The 23,578-nt window shown below is 31.8% G+C and overlaps 1 protein-coding gene and 1 long non-coding RNA gene across 5 annotated transcripts in view; one reads left to right on the top strand and one right to left on the bottom strand.

The window, feature by feature from the left end:
* The window catches only part of LOC148604833 (glutamate receptor-like), a 29,002-nt gene extending 22,323 nt beyond the window's left edge, over positions 1–6,679 (bottom strand). For both annotated transcript variants that reach the window (XM_088549275.1, XM_088549277.1), the window contains exons 1-2: positions 6,430–6,679; positions 4,310–4,456 (exon numbers count right to left, since the gene is read on the bottom strand). In XM_088549275.1, coding sequence (XP_088405401.1) covers positions 4,310–4,456; positions 6,430–6,523 — 241 coding nt within the window. In that variant the 5' untranslated portion in view covers positions 6,524–6,679. The remainder of the gene's footprint in view (positions 1–4,309; positions 4,457–6,429) is intronic.
* An 11-nt stretch (positions 6,680–6,690) lies between these two features.
* On the top strand, positions 6,691–22,858 carry LOC148604832 (uncharacterized). Of its 3 annotated transcripts, none has more exons than XR_015915982.1 (5): positions 6,691–7,307; positions 17,202–17,431; positions 18,699–18,760; positions 20,501–20,611; positions 22,469–22,858. It is a non-coding gene; the product is annotated as an uncharacterized LOC148604832 (long non-coding RNA). The 3 variants fall into 3 exon arrangements; XR_015915984.1 differs by having other exon boundaries at positions 18,688–18,760; XR_015915983.1 differs by having other exon boundaries at positions 20,501–22,858.
* The last annotated feature ends 720 nt before the right edge of the window (positions 22,859–23,578 follow it).

Raw genomic sequence — 23,578 nt, 5'->3', positions numbered from 1 at the left:
TAGAATTTGTCAAGGTCTTTGCCAAACTATTAAATTATGAGGAATGTAACTTATATATCTGAATATAGTATCTTGTATAAAACATGTATAGCGATATGCCCAGTATACCAGTAGAAAATATAAAACGGTCTTGTTATACATGTACCACTTTATGAATACTATTTGTTCTAGGTCGATTTCGAACTATTTGAAGAGTTTTATTTTCGTATCTTGTACACGGCGTCACAGATATATCATATTATTCAAATCTAAAGTAAAAATGGGTCTACAGTTTTATTTCCACCTACCGATATTTAAAATGTGTAAAATAACTTGCTCATTCATATCACAATACAGTTTCTCCGTAAAATGCGATTTGTTCAAATTGGATGACAATTTAAATCCAGATCAATATGTTAAAATCGTCAAATCGGTCGGGATTTTGTAACCAAGACGATTTTTGGTTATTGGTATTTGACGAAAACAAAGATGAACCGCCTTATCTTGTGTCAGAAATTCTTCTGAAGGTTATCCTTCCTACTAAATAATTGATTATTTCCAAATTCGTGAGAAATTAAATGTCTGTCAACACAGAAATTTAAAAATATAATTATCAGTATTTCATGTCACAAATCGGCACTTAGCAACAAAAATGGCGGAATTGCAATGTAATTTCTGCTAAGGAATTATAAAATTATTTCTGACTGTGCATATCAATTGTAAGTACTGTTGTTTGTTTTTTTATAACAAAAAAGAAAGACAAGTCTGCCTAAATAAACGAACAGCTGAAGAAATTTATGATTATATAAAAATGGGCTTGAAAGAGTTATCAAGGGACACAAGGTTATAGCTGTAATCAAAAGAATGTAATCCAGGGACAAAGACCAGACATGGAAAACAGACATTCACAACAAAGAACATAAAATAACTAAAATCATATGTACAAAGTAACAAAAGTAAATGAGCAACTCGGTCTCCACTAAAACTGGGAGCATGGACCAGGTGCACCGGTAGGGTAAGCGTCTGACGTCGAGCATAATATCATATTATAACTATATGGAGGTAGACCTAGGGTAGGAGACATAACTCAGTGATATGTCTGCATTATATTCAATTGCACCAAAGTCTTTCAAGCTTTCATTTGAAACAGAATGAAATCAATACAAGTTACTTTGATATATACTTGAGATTGATGTAAAATGCTGAATATAAACGTTCGATGGATTTGTAAGAATTGTGTTCCCTACCATAGGTCTGCCTCCTTAAAAAGTGTGTCCATAGAAGACCAAATTTTGATATCAAACATTTCTCATCCATTAGGGATCACCAACCTATGATTTCTTTAAAAAGAGGTTAATTTTTAGTTAACTGAAATGGAAGAATGGGACCAACTACATAGAAAGCACTACGAACTTTAAAAGAAAGGGATATGATTTATTGACCTGTTCATTATGTAGACGGTTTGGTAAAGAACATATTTTCAAATTTATCAACTTACGACACCCAACCTCTCTATTCTATCTTAAATCGCACTTACATTCAAACAAAAATATTGTAGGGTGAAATTGTTATGTGCTACCAATATCAATTGATCTGCCTGGACAATATCTTACATGGTGTTTACTATACTTTAACATTTTACACTTTGTTATTACCTGGTTAACTGATTTGAAAAGCCACTAACGTACGCTAATATGAATGTTTGTAAAATCATTACATTGAATTGTGTCACTAACTTTCTTGGCACCTAAATAAACACTTATAACAGGGAATCTATCGATCTCTCCCAACGCCAAATATGTAAAAAAACATAATTAAACTGAATGTATTGATTGTGACAAAGTTTATTTGTTTTGCCGGAGATTTATTTGGCATTATTATTAAAAAGAAACGACCAATATCTAGACAAAGCATACTTAAAATGTTCAGTCCGAAATGAATTTAAAAAAAAACACAAATATCGAAAAGAAATCCGAATCCAACACCGTGAAATTTTACAGTGAAAGAAAACACAAGAAATGAAGCCAAGGCCCTTTTGGGCTTTTGTATATCGTTACACTGCAAGATTCGGGAAACAGCTTGTGTTATGAATAATATCAGACAAGTCTCACTTCTAGTCAGATGGGATTGGAAATACCCTAAGTGACTTTAGCTTCACCAGCGGCGGCGTCAACCCATTTTTTTTCGAAATATAAAATACCAACAATATTTATATTGAGATTGAGAATAGGGATTTCATAAAGGGACGAGTGGGCAATATTGGAAGTCGGTTTAAAAGTAACTATTTCAAAGCGAATTAAACATTAGCAAAATTATGTTCAATATTTTTTAAATAGAAGATTTAAATGTTTATTTGTAATTATGTTCGTATTCCATGGGTAATGGGTATTTCTATAGGAAAAAGTTAATAATCTAAATAATTTAATATCTGTTAAACAATCCTTTAGTGTTTGCACTTTATCATAAAGAATTCTTTTATATTTTTCCCGTAGTGCACAGCTTAAAAATTGTTACAACCGTACTCAAAACTCAACACACATATTATTTTTTTTATTTATCATATCCATGCAAATGCATTGAACATCTTTTTAGATGATATATAAACCAACAGCAAACTTTTTGTTTGCTTTGTTTTAACGGTTGTTATAGTAAATTAATTGGTTTATAAGTCTTATTTCAATCTCTTCAAAGATTGTTAATAATTGTGACCCTATTATACACTACAACTACACAAACGTTGGAACATTTTAAGATTTTGGAAAGGTAAAGATGTCTATGAACTGTCTGAAGTTATTCTTCAGTCATTTATGCAAGCTTTACTTAATACAAAAATATAAAAAGACTTTCTTGATTTATTTTTTTGAGTTTTAAGTTTTCATTTTTAATGAGAACCTTATATAGTTTTGAATATTTGAATAGCTGAGTGGGTATTTATAGGCGTAAAGGACGTCACCTGCCAGGCAAGTTTATGTTTATAAAAAATACATATACTTGCGCTGTGACTATTACGTTTTCTGATATAATTTGACTTTGTCGTGTTTGTCATGTGTACCGATTTTAAACAAATACACTTAATTTACTAGTTGCATGACTTAAAATAAGCACTTTGGCATCATTATAGTTCTTTACGCCAGACTCATAAAACAAGTTTATTAAGTCCAATAATTAGGTTTTTGAAAATCATATACGAGCACTTTTATGTCGGCACTAAATCCTTCCCCCTAGGTAATTTAAAAACGTGATTGTACATGGTTTGTATACAAGTTAAAATTGTTTATATACAAATGTCGTGCTAGAGCCCTCCATGTTTTAAATGCTTTATCAACATTAAAATTAGTAATTTTTATTTAAAAAGGTATTTGATAGTATGTGAGAGTTTCCTCTTTTATAAACTACAAATACAATTTCCCATGCTTTTATTTAAAAGAAAGTTTAGTAGCGCACTACCACTTTTTTTAAACATAAGATATGTTCACATCTCAGATTTCAGAGCGCACCTAAAGCATTTAGGCTTCAGTCCTTGTATTGAACATGGTAGAACCTCTAGCTGATGTACTTGGCTACACTTTTTGATAGTTGTGGATTTAAGTATTTTTTATAACAACTAATTTTTGGATTTAGACCTTCCTACAAGTTACTTCTTGTAGTACATAGCAGCATATCAATATTTACAATATATATATATATATATATATATATACAACGTCTCAGAATGTGACCACTCTATTTGCTACACTGCTCCATCGGATCAAATTGATACAGGGAAGATATAAACGTATAGAAAGGTCTGAAAAATTCCCAACGATGTTAGAACTGTCAAATTTGCGATGCAATTTTTTTGTCGTTCCCTCCGGGGGACTCGAACTCGTACTGCTGTGACATCTATGGCAACACCGCCTGCACAAAGTCGAGCGCCCTAGACCTCTCGGCCAGCTAGGCTATATAAAAATATAGCTTTCGCTGGCCGGGTCATTCCTCCTCGTAGGATTAATCTAGGGCTGTAACTTAGTACACGATGTATGGTAGTACGGGACAGTTCATTTTGATGTTATTAATTTACAGCCCTGCCAGAGTTATTTGCAAGAGTTGTGTCATTTTACCCTAGGTCTATCTCTTTAAGTTAATTCTGAAACCTTACATTTCAGTTGATGTTCTATAAATATCGAACATGTGTATCTAGAAATGGACACATATAATTATATTCCCTCGAAAAAAGGACAAAATTTAATGGGTACAATCATAAAATACCAAGATTTAAAAGAAATAATTTTAAAGATGACAGCTTTTTCATATATCAGAAATAATCTTTGTGAATGTAATCTTTGCTTACTTGCATTACTAACAAGAAAACTATCCTGACAGTCTACGATATTGCTTGTCTGTTCAAATTCAATTGACTGGCCTGGTCTGTCAAGTCTAGAAACTTCTCTGTTGAAGGTATTTACTAAATGTCTAGATTTCTGGTCAAATATAGCACCTAAAACAGAATGTATATATGATCTAATAAGTACAAGTTTTAAAGTATGTGCCAGAAGCATTTCTCTTACGTGCAATGATTCTGTTTTTTGTTTTTGCCTTTATTTTTTAATTGTAATTATGTCTTTTTATATATTGGTAGTAGGCATTGCTTTGAAATGAGCACCACAAGTATCAACATACTTGAAATCTCATTTTTACACATCAGACAACTTCAGCCATATCATTTTTTTTTTTTTTTTTTTTTTTTTTTTTTTTGTTTAGCGGGTCTGATTTTTAAATCCGAATAATATACATATTCTGTGACGTTATCAATTGCACATTAAATTGATGCAACTGACTGCTTTGCATTTATTCTAAATTTAAAATTAAAGCTATGCTTCGAATTATATAATACAAAACTATATTTCCGAAAGGCAGATTAAATGATAGAAGAACCAATGGAACAGCGGGAAAAGATCCTTAAAGGCATCACTCTTTTCACGAACTTTTTACGTCAAGGCTGTCCCATGTATGATGAAGTAAAAAAATGTTAGGGAATGTATTGAAAACGAGTATATATTTTCAGTGATTTAAATTATTGTAAATCTATTTTTGTTTATTGATCCCGTTAAATGTCACTTATTTTCTAGCCATGGAAGTTATATCTGCTGATTATCGAAAGGAATCCATTTTTGTTGATGACTATCACATGGGACCTTCTCAAGAAAGCTAATTTTACACAAAACTACGTTGCTGTTAAGCTCACTCGCTATTGTTATTTTATTATTTTATTTTGTGTCTTTCTTATCAGTTTGTGTTTTGTTGATGTTTGTCGTGTTTTACTCGTGTACTCGGTATAGACCTATGCTGGACCTATGTATTTTTTTTTCGCTCATTGTGCATGGATATTTGTACAAGTAAACTTAATGTTCTAGGCACTTGTAACCTGCTGTTTCTCTTTACATTACTGGTACCCAGGAACATCCAACGGAAAAAATAAACAAACATTCAGTCATCTGTTGCGTAGGTTTAATTAAATTATAATGAAATTTAATCATAAGAAATATTGTATCATCCATTGTCATGAGCAATATTCTCAAAAGCAGCAAATGTGTGTTTATCAAATTTTCTTCTATGGCCGATATAGGTTATTGAATATCATCATTTAGCGACGATCATGTTGGTGACTTTTGTATATATTTTTTTTATATTTCCCTTCAGTTGCCTTTGAGTTTTATATGGTGCCACATGTTGTTTTCTCGTTTGTTGTTTCGTTTATTTCGTATCATATATTCATTGTCAATGACATATGAGTTTTGATTGCAATAAAATCAAATTGATCAAACTCAAATTGAAATGCGAGTGAATGAGTTTCTAGTTATATCTAAATCTCTACATTTCAGCGTATCCATAGTCAGCCAGCTTTGTTTTATATCTACGATGTTTAAAATATGATTCCTGCCAAGCAAAAAGTGACAATATCTTGGAAGACTTCAAATCAAAACCTTTTAAATTAGCTTCGTTTCGAATACGCATCATTTCAAAATGTAATTGTCTTTGATATAACTAGAAATTATTTCCGTAACAAGAAAAATCTAATATGAGATTTATCATCAATACTCTTAAGGGAATTTAACAGTGATATCCAAAATGCAAATCATATAAAGAGAATGCACATCATTCTGGAATACAATTAAATTATCAAAATGACTAACTGGTCATTCCTATAAAGTTATAACTCCCTGGGGAAAAAGTCGTTAGACAATCTACACGATCAATACTCTATTTCTCAAGAAAACACCAGACATGACAAATGTAATAAAGAGAAAATATTGTCGAGAAGATTAACTTCTTCTATTTACCATCGATTGCTAAAAAATGTCAGACTTAAGTAAATGCAAGGCAAACAACAAATTCAGTTGCCCATAAAAAGTATTAAAATTTTGTTCATGAACGTAATTCGCCGAATTAAGAAGTAATCGTTATACTCACCAATTCTGATTTTCTTGCTTATCCCATTCACATTTGACGTTGTTAAATAGTAGTAAATAATTAACAAAAGTGATTTCGTCATGTTCCTTGTCATTTTGATGTTTTTAAATCTTCCATTATTTGTAAATACACGTTTTATCCAAAATATTCTTCATTTTACTCATAAAACGATGTAATTTGTATGCGCATGTCCGCAATAGCTATCTATTACTGAGGGCTCTTCAAGATGGAGTTAAAATTGGTGTCAGTAACATCCTTGGTTCTTTATTGATGGCGTAAGTTGCCTCAGTTCGGAATCTAATTACTTTCCACTGAGAAATTAGCGACACACATTTATAGATTTTAAACATTTTAGTAAGGATTTAAATGTGAAGCGTCCGTAGTTTCTGATCATATCCCAGGATCAACGGAAATAATTGATTAATGTCAATTTTATTTGCAATGTTTATTGGTTGATTTGTTCAGTACGTACCATGTTATTTTCAGTAATCTCATTTAGCTATATTGTTGGATTGTAAATCTATTACCGAGACACTACAAAATGCATTTAGACTTCTAGGAATATAAATGCCATTTTGATAGCGGGTTGTACAAATTTTGACACCGTGATTTACTGACGTTTATTATTATTATTATTATTATTATTTGGTACGATTTAATTTACTCTTAAATGGAATTCACCCAATCGAAGAACATGAGCTGACAAACGGTTTGATCACATTACTCATCATTGTGGAGTTACTGTTAAACAGACGTAAATATATCCCAGAAAAAGAGGGAGGGTGTCTTCGCCCGTGCAATATGCTCAAAAGTGGTGCATTATTTGTTTTTGACATTAGCAGTAACGATGAAAGTTAACACGATGGTATACTTTGCAGGTATGTTAAATCAAGTTTTACGATCATTAACTTTTTTAAGCCTTATTGAGTATATTAATTCTTATGCTCCGATATTGGAAGTGTATCGATAAAAAATGAGGTGTTTTATCATGTACACGTGGATGTACATTATCGAGTGATTGAAAGAAGTATGGGTATACTAGTAATTATGTTATTAACAATGTAAAAATAAATTTCGATGAAAAAGCACAAACTGCTGATAAGATCAACAGAAATCAATTGGAACTTTATGTTTGTCAATATGTAAAACATACACTCGAAAAGTTTATTATACTAGAACTAATAGGATTGAATGTGGATGCTAAATAAAATATTTATCAAAATGTATGAATTTATTATCTTTGGGTGGAATCAAGCTGCACTTCGATCTGTAATTGTTTAACGATGAAAAGTGGGTGTCTTGCAACTCTTTTGGTTCTTGTTGACGAGAAGACAGAAATAACCAAATGGGACTCGCAACAAAAATTCTTTCTATGTTCTCTGAGAATGTGGAAATATTATTTTCTGTTAAAAATATTATCATTTTCTGTAAAAAAATATTAATTCATGTTTCTGACCTTTTAATATCAACGCCAGCCAGTAGGTGGCTAATATAGCAAAACAGTCGTGATTCTGTAAAGAATTGTTTCAATTCAATTAAGCTATTATTTGTACCGATCAAAAAATATCAAATGAAATGACTTCCAACTGTGGCAATAAATGTCATTTTTTTATGGCTATACTTATAGAGGATTAACATTCGCAGAAAACAAACGTATATCGATAAAGAAATACTGTTTATTTGACTTCAGTAAAAGTTTACAATATATTGTGGGTTATATTTTCTCAAATAAATAATCACAAATACAATATTCAAAACTAGATTTTTTAACCTTTTATATGTCTAAAGTGAAAAAAACTTCAATAACTGGACTTGTGTTGCGTTTTATTCTACAATAAATACACTGAATTATAATTTAAATTCACTGATTCATTTGAACGTTTAAAGTACGCAATGTTTTACTTCCAATCACATATCAAATCCAACTTTGCCAACATGTTAATAGCCGTTATTCCATTATGTAAATAATGCTGAAAAAGTGCTTAAATTGGTGATTATTTTAGGCTATTGCATATTGGTGATCGAGTTTCATCAATGCAAGTTTAAAAACAGAACTGATAAAAATATTTGTTTTCTTTTACTGTCCAAATCTTAATTGATATCGCCTATAATATGACTCATCCAATTAACGACAAATAACATTGTAATAAGATATCCCTCTTGATTCCAAGCACTGCAGCTGATTGAGTCAAACAGAATATAATATTTTCACGCCTCTGTGGTGCTAGATGGAAACGTAATTAAAATTGCAAACGTTGTACAGCATTATCTGATTTGCAATGGACAAACCTTATATCGAATTACAGAAAATTGCCTACTGGCTTCTAATAGACGCCCTCATTATTAAATAAGCGATACATTATGGGACTTATCTATTGACTGAACTGTCTGGCCAATTTATGCCTTCACTTCAGTATTACACACAGCTTTATCAAGTTCTCGTATCGATTAGTTGGTGCCTTGAAATTGAATCTTCTGTTCAGATCAGCGATTTTTGGTTTATATAACATCAATGCTCATTATCGTATGAAAACAAATGTTAGTCATAAACATTGATACTGTTATATATCAAACATCAGTTATATAAATAGTGGTGCAACGCTTAAAATTTTATCATATTTGTCATTTGCTAAATAATAGGCATATTTGAGATGTTTTTATTTACAGCATATTTCGATGGCATTTTTTAGAAAATGATAATTACATAACTTGATTAAAATATGCGATAATCTAAACAATGATTTAAGCAAAAAACATATAAATATAAATTGCCTCATTACGTCATTTAACTTTATTTTGTGTATTATGTTATTGCTTTAAAGTTGTGTTGTTTGTTTTGTCTTCTTTTTTAGCGAGGGTGAGGGCGTTGTGGTTTTAGTTTTGTCTTTTTTTTTATGGGGGTGGGGGCGTTGGGGTTTTTTGTTGTTGTTATCGTTGTTGTTGATGAAGAAATAATACTAAAAGAAGAACACTGGTTCTTTAGACCGAGTTGAAATAACGACAAAAGAGAATAGGTTAACAATCTATCAGTTAGGTTAAAATGTTATATTTTAAAACCATTGTTATTTGGTTAACATAATTTTGATCACGACAATATTGTTTAGGTGCTTAAATACTTCTATAATAATGGTTGTACATATAAACTTGCTGGTTCGTAAGTCTAACTGTTGATAAATGGTTTGTTCAGGACAATGTTTTGAGAAGCACTAAAAGTCGATGGGTAATTTTTTTTCTATTTTGTTTCGCTTTATTTGTGTTTGGTTGTTATGCCCAGTATCCTGTTTATTTGCTTTGTTTAAGGTTTGTGTTACGTTATCGATTTAGGGATTTTTTTTTTTTTTTTTTTTTTTGTCAAAAATTATTTTTTTCACCTTTGATCAACATTTATTTTTCACTGACAATTACGTCTTTTCTTCCAATATTGATTATCGTCTTTCTTAAAGAATCAAATAATATAACACTCGTATCATTTTATGAACCTAAACCATGTTGGATTTTTTAGAGATAAGGATAATTAGGTTATGCAAGTAAGCAGGAATGGCAATAAAATCATAAACTGTTTATAATCTAGTGTAATTGAACACACACTAATGCCACTTGTTAGCAAGGTTTACCTTTTTGAACTGATTATAAGTGTGTTTAATTGTGTACATGTAATATTTTTTCCACAGTGGCGATAGTACTTTCACCCTGCCGCATTTCTGTGCCTGTTGCAAGTCAGGAATTTCTGGCCTCTGTATGCTTTGTTTCGTTTTCACTTTTAGTTTATTATGTTATTTGAGTATATAGTGGCAAGTATTTCGCTGAATCTGTGTATAATGATATTCTGGAGCCATCTATAGTTGCCATGTAGTATGAGGATTTCCTCTTGGTTCCCTTGATTACTCGATTTTCATTGAAGACCTATGGCTGACACTTTCATCCCAGTTGTTTTTTTAACTAAAATCAATACCGATATATAAATGAATGAGTAAAAAAAATGTACAAAAAACGAACGGTTAAATACACGCAAAGATAAACACAAATAACACGAACCTTAACTAATTTCTTGAAGCAACAATCTCTGATTTCAATCCGATTTTAAGTTGGCAGATAATTGCTTTTGTCATACATGCGGAAAATCCAAACTACAATTGATATACGATCTGCTTTAAAGTTGATATAATTGAAAGCTCTTTTTTCACATATCAAAGGGCTGAATACTTAGATGAATTTACATTTTTACAATTATTTTGTATTTAAAACAGCCGGTTTATTGGTTTGTTTTTTTTTAACATATATTGAGGCTTAATCCATTGGAATCAGCAACAACACATGTTTTGTATCTATCCGCTGTTTTTATACGTTTGTTGAATGAAGTGTTTATATATTGTATGCAATTTAATCAACAACATGGTTAAATGTTGATATTGTACTACTGGAATCATTTTGAAGCAAAATCAGCCTGTTTTTAGTACAGACACAAAATAATGTCATTAGTGGATCCAAAGCCTGGCCCCTTATGACAATAAGTGTTAAATAATTAAAAACATTGAAAAAATACTCACAAGCAATTTATAATGCTGACCCTATCGCTGCTTTGATCCAGAAGAAGAAACATCGTGTAACCAGATACTTTGAATTATGCTTCGGCTATAAAGATGACGTTTTGTATTTAAACAACCCTAGTTCAATGAATTTTATACACAAAATGTCAGCCGTAAATCTTGACCTACCCTTAGAGATCGATAGTAAGTAGTCATGACCAAATTATATGACAGGACAAACACAGTGACTACCATTCCGTAGTGTCAACTTTCATTTCATCTGTAGCAACATCCCTTTGGCACCATTGTATGGAGTATTCATATCTTAATGTATACGTTATACCAGAGTTTACCGAATCTACTCGTACCGACCGCGTTAGACTTCTTACAAATAAGCTTCTTGAATAGGGTTATGTTGCTCCAAGATTGAAGCCATTACTGAAAGGTTTTATGGCCGTAGTCTTGAACTATTGAATTGTTATGATTTACCACCTGCTCCATGAGAACCGATTTTTTCACCGAGTCGTAGTTTTCCTATCTGCAATCTCTACCCCGGAAGTAAAATCTAATGTGCGACTCAACAGGTGTTTCTATTGAGCCGAAGAGGCTTACCCTACCGGTGCACCTGGTCCATGCTCCCAGTTCATAGTAAAGTCGTCCGGGTTGTTCAGTTTTGTTTCTTTATACAAGTTATTTTGATTATTTCAAATTCTGTTTTGCATGTGTCCGTTTTCCCTGTACAGTCTTTATCCATGGAATATATTCACTTGTGTAAAGTAGAATCTTGCTTTCCTTGTTTACTCTCAGTTCACTAAAGAATAATGAATCAAGAATTGTATTTTAAAGACAAATTGAAACGATAATATTTTATAGACATATTTTTAGAAAAATTGTGCACTCCCTTAGGCCTTTTTTTCAGATATATTGAGTCTCCATTTATTAAACAGGAAACAGCATGTTTTAACGATGTAATTTTTGTAATTTGACTTTTAGACATAAGTTCTTAAACTTATGTCTAAAAGTCAAATTACAATGAACTCGTTCAGTGCAATGTTGCGTATAATGCATTATTTCGTACTTTTTTATAATTCTTTATTGAAAGAATAATCAAGGTTATAGCAGTAATCAAAAGAATGTAATCCAGGGCCTAAAACTAGACATGGAAAACAGACATACGCAAAAAAGAACAAGAAAAAAAAGAAAAAGTAACAAAAGCAAATAAGCAACGCGGACTCCACTAAAAACTGGGAGTATGGACCAGGTTCACCAGTAAGGTAAGCGTCCTCTGCTTTACTAGAACCACCAACCTTCTTGAATTGAACCTACACAAATACAGATATTGATAAATCGTTTGTATCAACATACAACAACCTATCAGTCGTTAAATGAGCGAGGCTTGTTTAAGATATAAGGTTAGCAGTCGGTATGCGCGATAGTTAGTTCGATTCTTTATAATTGATAAGTCACTATAGCTATTTATACTATTTTAATAAATAAAGCAGACATCTTATATTTTTAAGATACAGTACTGTAATCGTACATGTAAAGGACGTTAAAGCAATTTTAAAACAGTGTTTTGAAATAGTCAGGTTAATGTGGATAAACTTTTAAGTGTAAGTGTTTGTAAGAATCAGGCAAAATCGAAAAATGAGGAACATGCATGTCAAAAACCCACCGATCTGACAATGTAATAACACTCAAGGATGCCTTCTCTATTTGAAAAGACTATTATTTGATCTTTGCATCACAAGCTTTGAGCAGGAATTTTGCAATAGAATGTTAGAAAAATGTGGTTATGACAGAATTATCTGCCCTTGAAATGGTCATATTCAGTTCATTTCAATGAAATTATAATTTAACATGATATGGAAAATATTGTCTTTTTCCTTAATTCTGATGGTGCAAATAGTCAAATTACACTACCATTTTTTTTTTCATATCATCCTTCACACACTGTCTGATTCTTACAAAGACTGACACTTAAATATCTTTATTTCTAAATATTTAGGACTATAGTTATACTTTATTTATCGTATTTGTTTCCAAATACTCCATAAAGACAAAAATTGTATGTATAAAAATCTGATTATTTTCCCTTGAGAATTTAATCTCGATCTATCTCCGGAATTGACTTTTTTATTGTCTGAAAAGCAATGGATAAGACAATATATGATCATGAAATATTGCCGTTAAAATCCATTTATTGTTGTTGTGTAAATAGAAACAAATTGACTTTTGGATTTTATAAAGTTGGAATCAAAACAATTGTACTGAGATTTAATAAGAACAAAAATGTTTTACATGACTTTTGATTTAAATCTAATATATATTATTAGTCAATGAATCAATTGTACATTATGTACACAAGCTTACATTTACTAACCAGATATATATGTAAAATATTGTTGTCCAAATTTATATTTTACTCCGGAATTCTCGACGCATTTTTTTTAAATCTCCCTACTGCATAATGAACAGAAATTTTGTGAAATATTAGAGAAAGAAAATAATTGTTGCATTTACACGTATATATATTGACAATAACTTGATGTAATATTGATATACGCTTGTGATTAAAAACCGCAGGAAATGCGAAGTCTTCCAGAATATTTTCACTGGTTCCAGCCAAATCTATCTTAAAGATTTGTTTCCTTTATATGAATAAATAAAATTCATGATATAGTATTTTTAGTAATACAAAACAACAGCTTGTATTTTTCTCAATGCGACAAAATCCTTTATCATGCCAACACATTTTATAAAGACAGGCAGCCGAGATAATTGAAGGTTGTATCTTCCCAAGGTTCGGCACCTTACATGTGTAAGTCAGTCAAAATCTGTAATACCTGCCTTACAAATGTCGTCTTTAAATTCTTGTGCTTTTCTTCTCATTCTGTTACTCTCTCTCTCTCTCTCTCTCTCTCTCTCTCTCTCTCTCTCTCTCTCTCTCTCTCTCTCTCTCTCTTTCTCTCTCTCTCTCTATCTGATGGAGTTTATTGACTGTTCTTTAAATTGCGACTAAATATTTTGTGCTACTTGTAACAATTTCAGGGAGAATATCATCAAAAATATAAACTTGCAGGAGTCTCGTGAACTAAATCTAAACGAAAAAAACTAGACTTACACTGGTATTAAGCGCAGTATAATTCTTATGTTATTCATGGTGTATGCTAGAATCTTGGTTCTCTTGATTACTCTTAAGCCTATGGTTCGAGATCAATAATATAGGGATGAGAGACGGGATCCGGGAATATTGGATGTTTTGGAGAGCGGTTAGCCTTAATCAAGATAACAGATGTTAAATTCATATTTCTCTCATTCTGTCGGTTACCAAATTCATGTTCCTTTTTAACTACAGAGAGGGTTTTTTCACGGTTTTAAACATTTACAGTTTTCTACCAATTCTGCCTATTTTAAACTATTTCTCCGCTCTCTCTAGTAAGATTAAGACTTAAACATGCTAGCTAAAGCACGATTATTGAAAATTGTAATCTCGAGTAGTACTAGTTTCAAACATTCATTACTGAATTTCTTACATATATAAACGGGAAACAGTGAGTGAAAAGAGCATTTTGTTTCTATTTGTGTTTGATTAATTTTTTTTTTTTTTTTTTTTTTTTTGAATTCTTCCCTTTAAGCATCTTAAAACAACATATATTTTTATTCTATCCGGAATATGTTACCTAACGACTCATCGCCGACTTTACCAAATAAAACAGCAAAATAAGGGTCAAATTAAACTTTTTTTATGTTTTTACAAACAAGATGTTTGACAAGAACGAGAACTGAGGACAAGATGTTCTGTATCAATTTAAGAGATGGTTCGCAAACAAAATACATTGAAACACAGGCACAACATAATTAGGGGAAATAAACATTCAGAGTCTTGGTAAGGTCTAATTATTCAAAACCTCATAGGATTTAGGTTAAGAAATGTTTAGACCCGTTACGAAGTATAGATTTGTCAAAAAAGATGACGGTTGTCTTACAAGAAGATACACATATTCAGGAGGATGAACATGTTATTTTAAAACAACACGAAATGAAATTGTGATAAGATCGAATATATACATATCAAAGACACTGGCTAAAATCGAGCTATTTTGTATACAAGTGTTGGCCATGGCATTACCTGACTTTTATCACCTATTTCTAAAAAAAGTACATATCGCCCTTTGAATAGATAAAAAAATATTTTAAATGTTTTACAATGTCGTACAATATCATGATGTTTCTGGAATGGTTTCAGACAATTTCAATATCGCCCACTTAAACAAAGGGAAATAATTTTGTAGTTCACAATCAAATATTCACAGATCATTTTAAATGCGGAGTAAAACGAAAAACCATGTATAAGGTTGTAATTCGTTTATCTTCTAAAATATCATTCTTTTTTATTAACAGTTTTAAGCATCTTAAAACAACATATTTTTCTTTGTGTTATCCTAAATATGATACCTAACTACTCATCACCGACTTTACCAAATAAAACAACAAAATAAGGGTCAAATTATTTTTTTTATGTTTTTACAAACAAGATGTTTGACAAGAACAAGAACTGAGGACAAGATATTCTGTATCAACTTAAGAGATGGCTCGCAAAAGAATACATTGAAACACAGGCACAACATAATTAAGGGAAATAAACATTTACAGTCGTTGGTAAGGTCCTAATTTTCCAAACCTCAGAGGATTTAAGTAAAACAAATGTTTAAAGCCCCTTACGAAGTAAAGATTTGTCAAAAAAGATGACGGTTGTCTTACAAGAAGATAAATATAATCAGGAGGATGAGCTTGTTATTCAAAAAGAACACGAAATGAAATTATGATAAGATCGAATATATGCATAACAAAGACACTAACTAAAATCGAGCTATTCTGTATACAAGTTTTTGCCATAGCATTACCTGACTTTTATCATCTATTTCTAAAAAAATACATATCGCCCTTTAAATAGATAGAAATTATTTTAAATGTTTTACAATGTCGTACAATATCATAATGTTTCTAGAATGATTTCAGACAATGTCAATACCGCCCATTTAAACAAAGGGAAATAATTTTGTAGTTCACAATCAAATATTCACAGATCATTTTAAATGCGGAGTAAAACGAAAAACCATGTATAAGGTTGTAATTCGTTTATCTTCTAAAATATCATTCTTTTTGATTAACAGTTTTTAAGCTTTGCCTTCTATAAAATTAATGGAAATACGGATTAGTTGATCGTATCTGTCCCTACAGTGAAAGAACAATCTAATACTAGTTTAGAGCATAAGGATAGAACTTGTTGATTCACTAATTGAAAAATTTAATCTCAGCAGTCACAACTTGATTCAGATTATATTACACATATTTCAAAGTGAAATATTCAATGAAGAATAAATTTGTTACGAAACGTTTATTGTTTATGCAAATTTATGCAGTGTTTACATATATAAGGTGAAAACCATTTGATTTTAAGGTAGACTTATTGCAAACATTTGATCATGGATTTGCTTTTAGTTATATTTCATGCCGCTTAATTGCCAATCCATCAAATTTAATGCTTGCAACATTTTGTCAAAATTTCTAATCATGGTGTTGTATGAGTAACATTTTAACTAGTATAATAATTTTAGCCAAATAGAGCCCCCTTTTTACTGTCATAAAGTTAACTTATGATTATAAAGACTAAAATATGGTGCATGGAACGTCATGTAATAAGTTTTGGATTTGTTAAAATCTATATTTGAATAAACTATTTCATTTTATTTGTGAGCAGCGTTCATAACATTTATCTAAATATAACTTCATTCGGATACATTTCAAAATAATTTATTTGTACCATAAATTGTTTCATCGTGCAGATGTATCATTTATCCAAGATTCCACGTTAAGTAAGGATCACCTAGGGATAATGGAGGCCTTCCAGTACGCCGTTAAAGCTGTCAACGAGGACTTAAAACACGACAAATATATCATAGAAATAAAGCAAAGGAGAAATATTACAGAAATCGATAATAGGTTTCTCCTTACAAATCAAAGTAAGAATTTAGTTATCGTGGGAAAGCTTTTGTTTATTTCTGGTTTTACTACAAAGTTGCATGTTTATTGGCGATTCCTGGCGGCAGTGGGTATAAATTTACCATGATCCTTCAAATCACCATCCTTAAATAAAATAGATCAATTGTGTCATAAGAATGTGTTTTCATATTTTTTACAATCAACAGTTACTGAGAAGTCTTTATTCTTTGTATTATACAGGTCTGCATCGAATTCAGGCTATATATAAGGCACAGAAAAACCTTGGCATCAGTTCGTTTTCATTGCGCCCACAAAAGATCACAAATATAAATGACTCCTATGCAGTTTTACGTGGAGTTGACAGAAATCGATTTTGCGATACTGACTATTACCATCATCAATTTACTTGTAACATGCGAATTATTTTAGATTTATCGTCAAGAGAAGCTTACAATCTTACCCTAGAACAAGTAAGTATGACCAATCCAGCCCGTCATCGGGCTAAAACCACTTCTTCTGTTCATAAAAAGTTCTTAAATGTAAACGGGCTTTTGAAAACAGAAACACATTTTCATAATGAAAGCCATCAATTAATATAGATAAAAGGTTGGTTCTACTAGTATGATTTAACAATACATGTGAAACAGTAAAAATTGTTACTTATACTTAAACAGCTATATACCACAGTTTCATAGATAACTGCTTTGAAAAGGCGTAAAATTTTTCACACACAAACAGAAACTTCAGTTGACGCTTTTTTGCTTTACTATCAATTACCTACCTACTATTCAATATCGTAGATATGAATTCAAAGATCAGGTGTAAATATCTTTTTCCCGAAAACCGTAAATCAACCTCTTCCTTTAGGAAATTGTATATAAATACGAAACAGTTCTCCTGTCGTAACTTTTTTATAAGGATATTGATACTTCTACATAATATACAATACAACTGATAATTAAAAAAAAATAGCGAATGATAAATGGAGTATGGTCGTGGATGACGAGACATATTCCTCATATGAACACATGGGATTCATTATATATTTGGGTTCTCCGAAAAGAATAACAAAAAAATACTAGATGATAAACTATTTTGTATCATTATTGTATTACACTCAAAATGAAAATGTTTACAGTTAAAAAAAGCAATTATCCCTCATTTAGACTTTTTTTTGTTATGATTCAAATAAATGGAGATTGATTTTGATTGTTGTAAATTTAAGGCATTAAATGCATGGAGTTATTTCTATCATGATCATTAAGATAGCAGTGGTTTATCAGAAGCTATCTAGACTCGTCAAAAATGACAAACACACTGAAAAATTTTAAGTCTCAGACTTTCTCCCTGAAATAACGCAAATGTCAATACGCCGATCATAATATTTTTGTATTTTGTTTCCCCCTCCTCCTTTTTTTTTTTTTTTTTGATTGTTCACTTACATTTGAACTTTCAATATGGAGAGCAGATATCAACCAAATAAACATACAAAAATACAGCAAATTTTAATAATGACTTCAGCATTTTTTTATTTTAAACTCTTGGTGCAATATTCAAAGTACAAAGCCATACGTTATGATGGTTTTGAAGACGTTATCAAGCATAATGCACGTCACATACAAACATAACGTCAGTTTGGATGTCAATATTGTCGCTTTTCTCTTTATCGAAGGCGTCATTGTCGATTTGACGAAGAGAAGTCCATTTAAAAATTCCTATATTTTAGTATCATTGCAGAAGCCTGGGATAGAAAATATCTGGCGGCAAAAATAGAACAAAAAACAGATAGTCCACTGACAGTAAGTTTTTGATAGTGTATGATAATTTATCATCCTTCAAGAAAGTCACACACTACCTGAGTTGGCATTTTTGTTAACCGTTGGACTTGTTCTGTGTACTTTGTGAAAAGGGAAGTTTTAATTACAATTAAGGGCTAACTTTAAAGCATGACAATACTTCATATGCCATGGCATTTTATGAAATTTTATAAAATTGCAGGTATGTTACGTCTAATTATGTGTACATTGAATGAAATCAATTACCCAAGTTCCATGCAGCGACATACATTCATTTCCTCTCTAACTAACCGCTGAACATAAGCCTTTTGAAATTTTTGGACATTATTCAAATTAAACGTAGTTTGACAATCGGACAACGTCGCGTAAAATGAATATCAGACGTTGTTCAAATTTTGTGGATAATTTTCTAGGCTAGACGGTTACTTTGAGCAGTCGAGACCATGAAAGGCAGGAAATGTTTAAAACTATTTCCATATCTTTATGCAGTATTGCTAATGAAAGTATATTTTGACATTTATGTGTCTATCCTTTTCTTACTTGATACGTTGTTTAACGTTCAAGGTAAACAGAACATATCCACAAAGCTGTACTAATTTGTGTGAAATATAACGATTGAAATCCTGTTTTACTGCCTCTTCTTAACATGTACGTGAAATAAGACTAGATGATGTTTTTATAAGCCCGTCTAAATCCGTCTGTTCGTCCGTCGTCCTCAGTTCGGACAATAACAAGCTTTCACCAACATTAATGATACTTTGATGAATTGTTCATATCTATTGACGTAAGTTCCCTTACGATTTTTATAAATTTCAGATTTGTCGTTTCCATGTTATGAATTTTTATACTTGAAAAAGCGGGTTTTCCAAGTTTTCGGACAATAACTCAAAAAAACACTTTCCTCAACTTTTTATGAAACTTTGGTAATTGTAAATATCTATTGAAGCAAGCTCCCTTCCGATTTGTATAAATGTCAAATTTTATGTTTTCGTTTTAGAAATTTTTTTTCGTCGAAAAATCTTTAAAACAGAGCAATAGAAATGTATGGGTGAAAAATTAAGACAACAAACTTAGTTAAACTTGGGATAGCCTTGATAGTATCAAATTGTTTGGTGCATTTTTTAATTACTTTTTTGGAGGGGGTAGTGGTATTTGACCGTGGCTCACAGTATTTCTAATTGATCATATACATTCATTAACAGCATAAGCACAAGTTAAAGGCGTATCATGCGCTTAAAGCGCAGCTCTTTATTTATATAGGCATCTGACAAAAATTTAGTTAAAAAAAAACATTTCAATATCGTGATAAATTGCATATCTAAAACACTTGTATATTTGCAAGCCTTCAATTATTCATTAGGACGATTCTGCGCCTACAGGTTGACAAAGCAATTATGATAGATGCAATGCGACTAATCGGCGCAGGAGTGAAGTACTAAATGAAAAAAATGATAGTAACAAACTAGAACTCGTTCAACGTGCGACAGCGATTTCCAACCAGATTCAAATACACTTGGTGGCTTGCTAGCCAAATCAATAGAAGAGGTTAGATCACAGGAATATTATGATGCCTTGATGCTTTTTATTGTATATTTATAGCGAGCATATATTTATATATATAAATAAATATATATATATCTTCGCTGTTAAATTCTGTTGGCTGTCAGAAAACCTGATCCGCCTTTTTCTACGCATGCAAAATCATTGATTTTTTGTCATATATGTAATTTTTTTTTCTTTAAGGTATATAATGTTATAGGTCTAACTGGAAAGGTGACGTTTGATAACAATGGACAAAGAAAAGATTACACCCTGGAATTTCATCAAATGGGTTACAAATGAACACTCAAAAAGGTACGAATTTACTTCAGCTTATATCCTTTTATTCCTTACTCAAATAGGATATATTTTTGTAATCCAGGAAATGCTTATGTCAGCTTCAATATAATCACTGTTGAAAGAGTAATCAAGGGAACCAAGGTTATAGCGGTAATCAAAGGAATGTAATGGCCAGGGACAAAGACCAAACATACAGATATACACAACAAAGAACATAAAGTAACTAAAAACATACATAAAAAGTAAAATAAGCAAATGAGCAACTCGGACTCCACTAAAAACTGGGAGCATGGACCAGGTGCACCGGTAGGGTAAGAGTCCTCTGCTTTTCTAGAAACACCTGCCGAGTTGCTCATAAAAAATCAAGTCCGGGGTAGACAAACCAGGAAAGAAAAACTATGACCCGTGGATTAAATCAGTTTTCATGGTGTTGATGGATACAACATAACGATCCACGAGTTTATGATGACGACCATAAAACGTCTGTAGTGATGACTTCATTCTTGTAGCAACATAACCCTGTTCCAGAAGCATATTTGTTAGAGTTCTAGCGCGATATATGAAGTCTGTGTAGTTTCGGCAAGCTCTGGCATAACGTATGAGTTGTGATATGAACACTCCATACGCAAGTGCTGAAGGAGTGTTGTCAAAGATGAAAGGAAAGTTGACAATTTTGAATGAAAAGTCATCACATTTGTCGTAACGTTTGGTCAACAATTTTCCTTTATCATCGATTTCTAACTGTAGGTCAACAAACGAGGCTGACTTCACAGTGTCTGTAGTGTCCTTTATCTCAAGTTCTCAAGATAATACGTCATCTATATAGAGGAAACTGAGATTAAAGGATATAGCTAAAGCTAAACGATATTCTTTCTTTTGGATCGGATCAGCTTCAAAGTCAGCTTCATAAGAGTGAAGGAAAAGTTCAGCAAAGTAAAGAAGCACAATTTTTTTCCCATCGGAATGCCGACCATTTGTTGAAAAACACGTCCACCACACTGGACAAATATGTTGTCTATTAAAAATTCCATCATTTTGTAAACATCTTCCTCTGTATATTTGGTAGATGATTTGAAATTATTTCTTACAAAGTATGGGGAATCTCTACCAAGAACTACATATTTGTATCTAGGTGTAGCATCTTTTTGTATGTTTTTAAGTCAGGATTTTAACTGAGTACGGGGAATAGAAGTATACAGTGTTGAAAAATCATAGATTTTAATACTATTATATTCAGATAATAGTCTTGAAATGATTGTCTCCAAAAGATTTTTCGAATTTTTCAGGATCCAGATTGAATTAATACTACTACGGGAGTAATAAGTATTGCGGTAAGACTGTATACCCTCTTTGACAGTTGTGAGTATAGAAGTTAAAAGTTTTGAAAGAGGTTTGGTGGTACATTTTGCAGATCCAGCTATGAAACTTTGTTTGTATGGATTCATGTGGGGTTTAGGAATCCAGTACATAGACGGTAAATCACAATCATCGTCCTTGGTAGAGAGACCAGAATAGGATAGCACAGATTTATGGTTTTCCATAATCTCTTCTTTGCAGAGTGTGGTAGCAGTATAGGTCTTATCACTGCTATTATTTTCTACGTCTACCACTGATAATACAGATTTGATGTAAAACGTTTTGCAGACAAAAACAATGTTTTTAGGGCTTTGTCTGCTGGTACGACAACATATTTGTCATGTACAGTAGACAATGTTTTTGCTACATCGGGGTCTTTGAAAACCGATGTAGCCTTTGCACTCACTGACCTACTTAAAACTTTCATTCTTTTCAAAATTAAAGACCTCACGGCCTTTAACCACTCTGACAGAGAATCAATGTCTTCTTGTTCTCGTTTTATCCATTTTCTTGCAGAGTCATCTACGGCATCTATAAGAACTTAAAAGTTATAATTCCAATTTATGGAGCGTGGTTCACGGTACTTGGGACCTTTAGAAAGAATAATCACAAAGAGATTCGTTTTCGATGATGGTTAAATATATGGAAAAATAAACAAAGAATATGCCAAAGAAGACAAAAAACTTAAAGTAAATGTAAGAACATCACGATTTAGTACTTTTGGTATCATGCCTCATTAAATATGAAAGCAGGATTATATGACTGAAGTCATATACGGATGCATCAAGGATTTTGAATCAGCATCCAAACGAAGTCTGTAACCTATATTTTACATTCCATTGACTGTATTAAAGTTTACTTCTGATCTCATGTATGGGCAATAATAAGTAGAAAGATCATATGAACTTGTTGACTATGAATTAAAGTAGTTCGTATTTTACAATTATGTTTGTTTATTCTTAAATGCCACGACAAGATGAAGTGTATAATTTTAGGTTACCCATATTTGGTTCTCACATAGTTTCTAGACATCTACAAGTAATAGATGTAGGGTAACAGGCCAGTAAACAAACATTTGTTATTTTTAGCTCTCCTTGCCAAAGGCCAAGTAATCTCATGTCACTTGGCGTCCCTCGTCATCGACAAATTTTCGAAATTCTCCTCCTCTAGATAATTGTGCACACAATGACCGTTTGGGATTGATGATTCAGTGAAAAAAACATAGCCGCCGTTACTAGAAATCGAACATAGGTGTCTAAAGGCATTATTTTTTAAATAAGTCAAAAAACCGTTGCCTTTAGCGAAATTCTGGCAGGGGGTAATATTGTCCAGGATTAAGAGATAACCTATGCCGAAATTCTGCAAACGATATTTACAACTGGTGTAGGAGTTATGACCCCTATAAAAGTTTTTTTGGCGTTCCTCGTATGTACAACTTTGAAAATATTCTCCTCAAAAACAATTGTTCTGTATGGTATTCCACACAAAAAAATGTTGGGATTCTAGATCCATGACAAAAACATAACCCCTGTTACTTAAAATGGAACATAGGCGTCAGAAGGCAATTTTTTGCAAACAACTCAAAGATTGGTGCCCTTTTTTGGAGGGTTATATAGTTCAGCATTA

Source organism: Perna viridis, chromosome 10 (assembly GCF_037379345.1).
Source record: "Perna viridis isolate PV_CMFRI_1.1 ecotype Kerala chromosome 10, ASM3737934v1, whole genome shotgun sequence".
Classification (NCBI taxonomy): Eukaryota; Metazoa; Mollusca; class Bivalvia; order Mytilida; family Mytilidae; genus Perna; species Perna viridis.
Note: the sequence above shows the minus strand (reverse complement) of the source record. Positions and strands in the feature narration are given on the sequence as shown.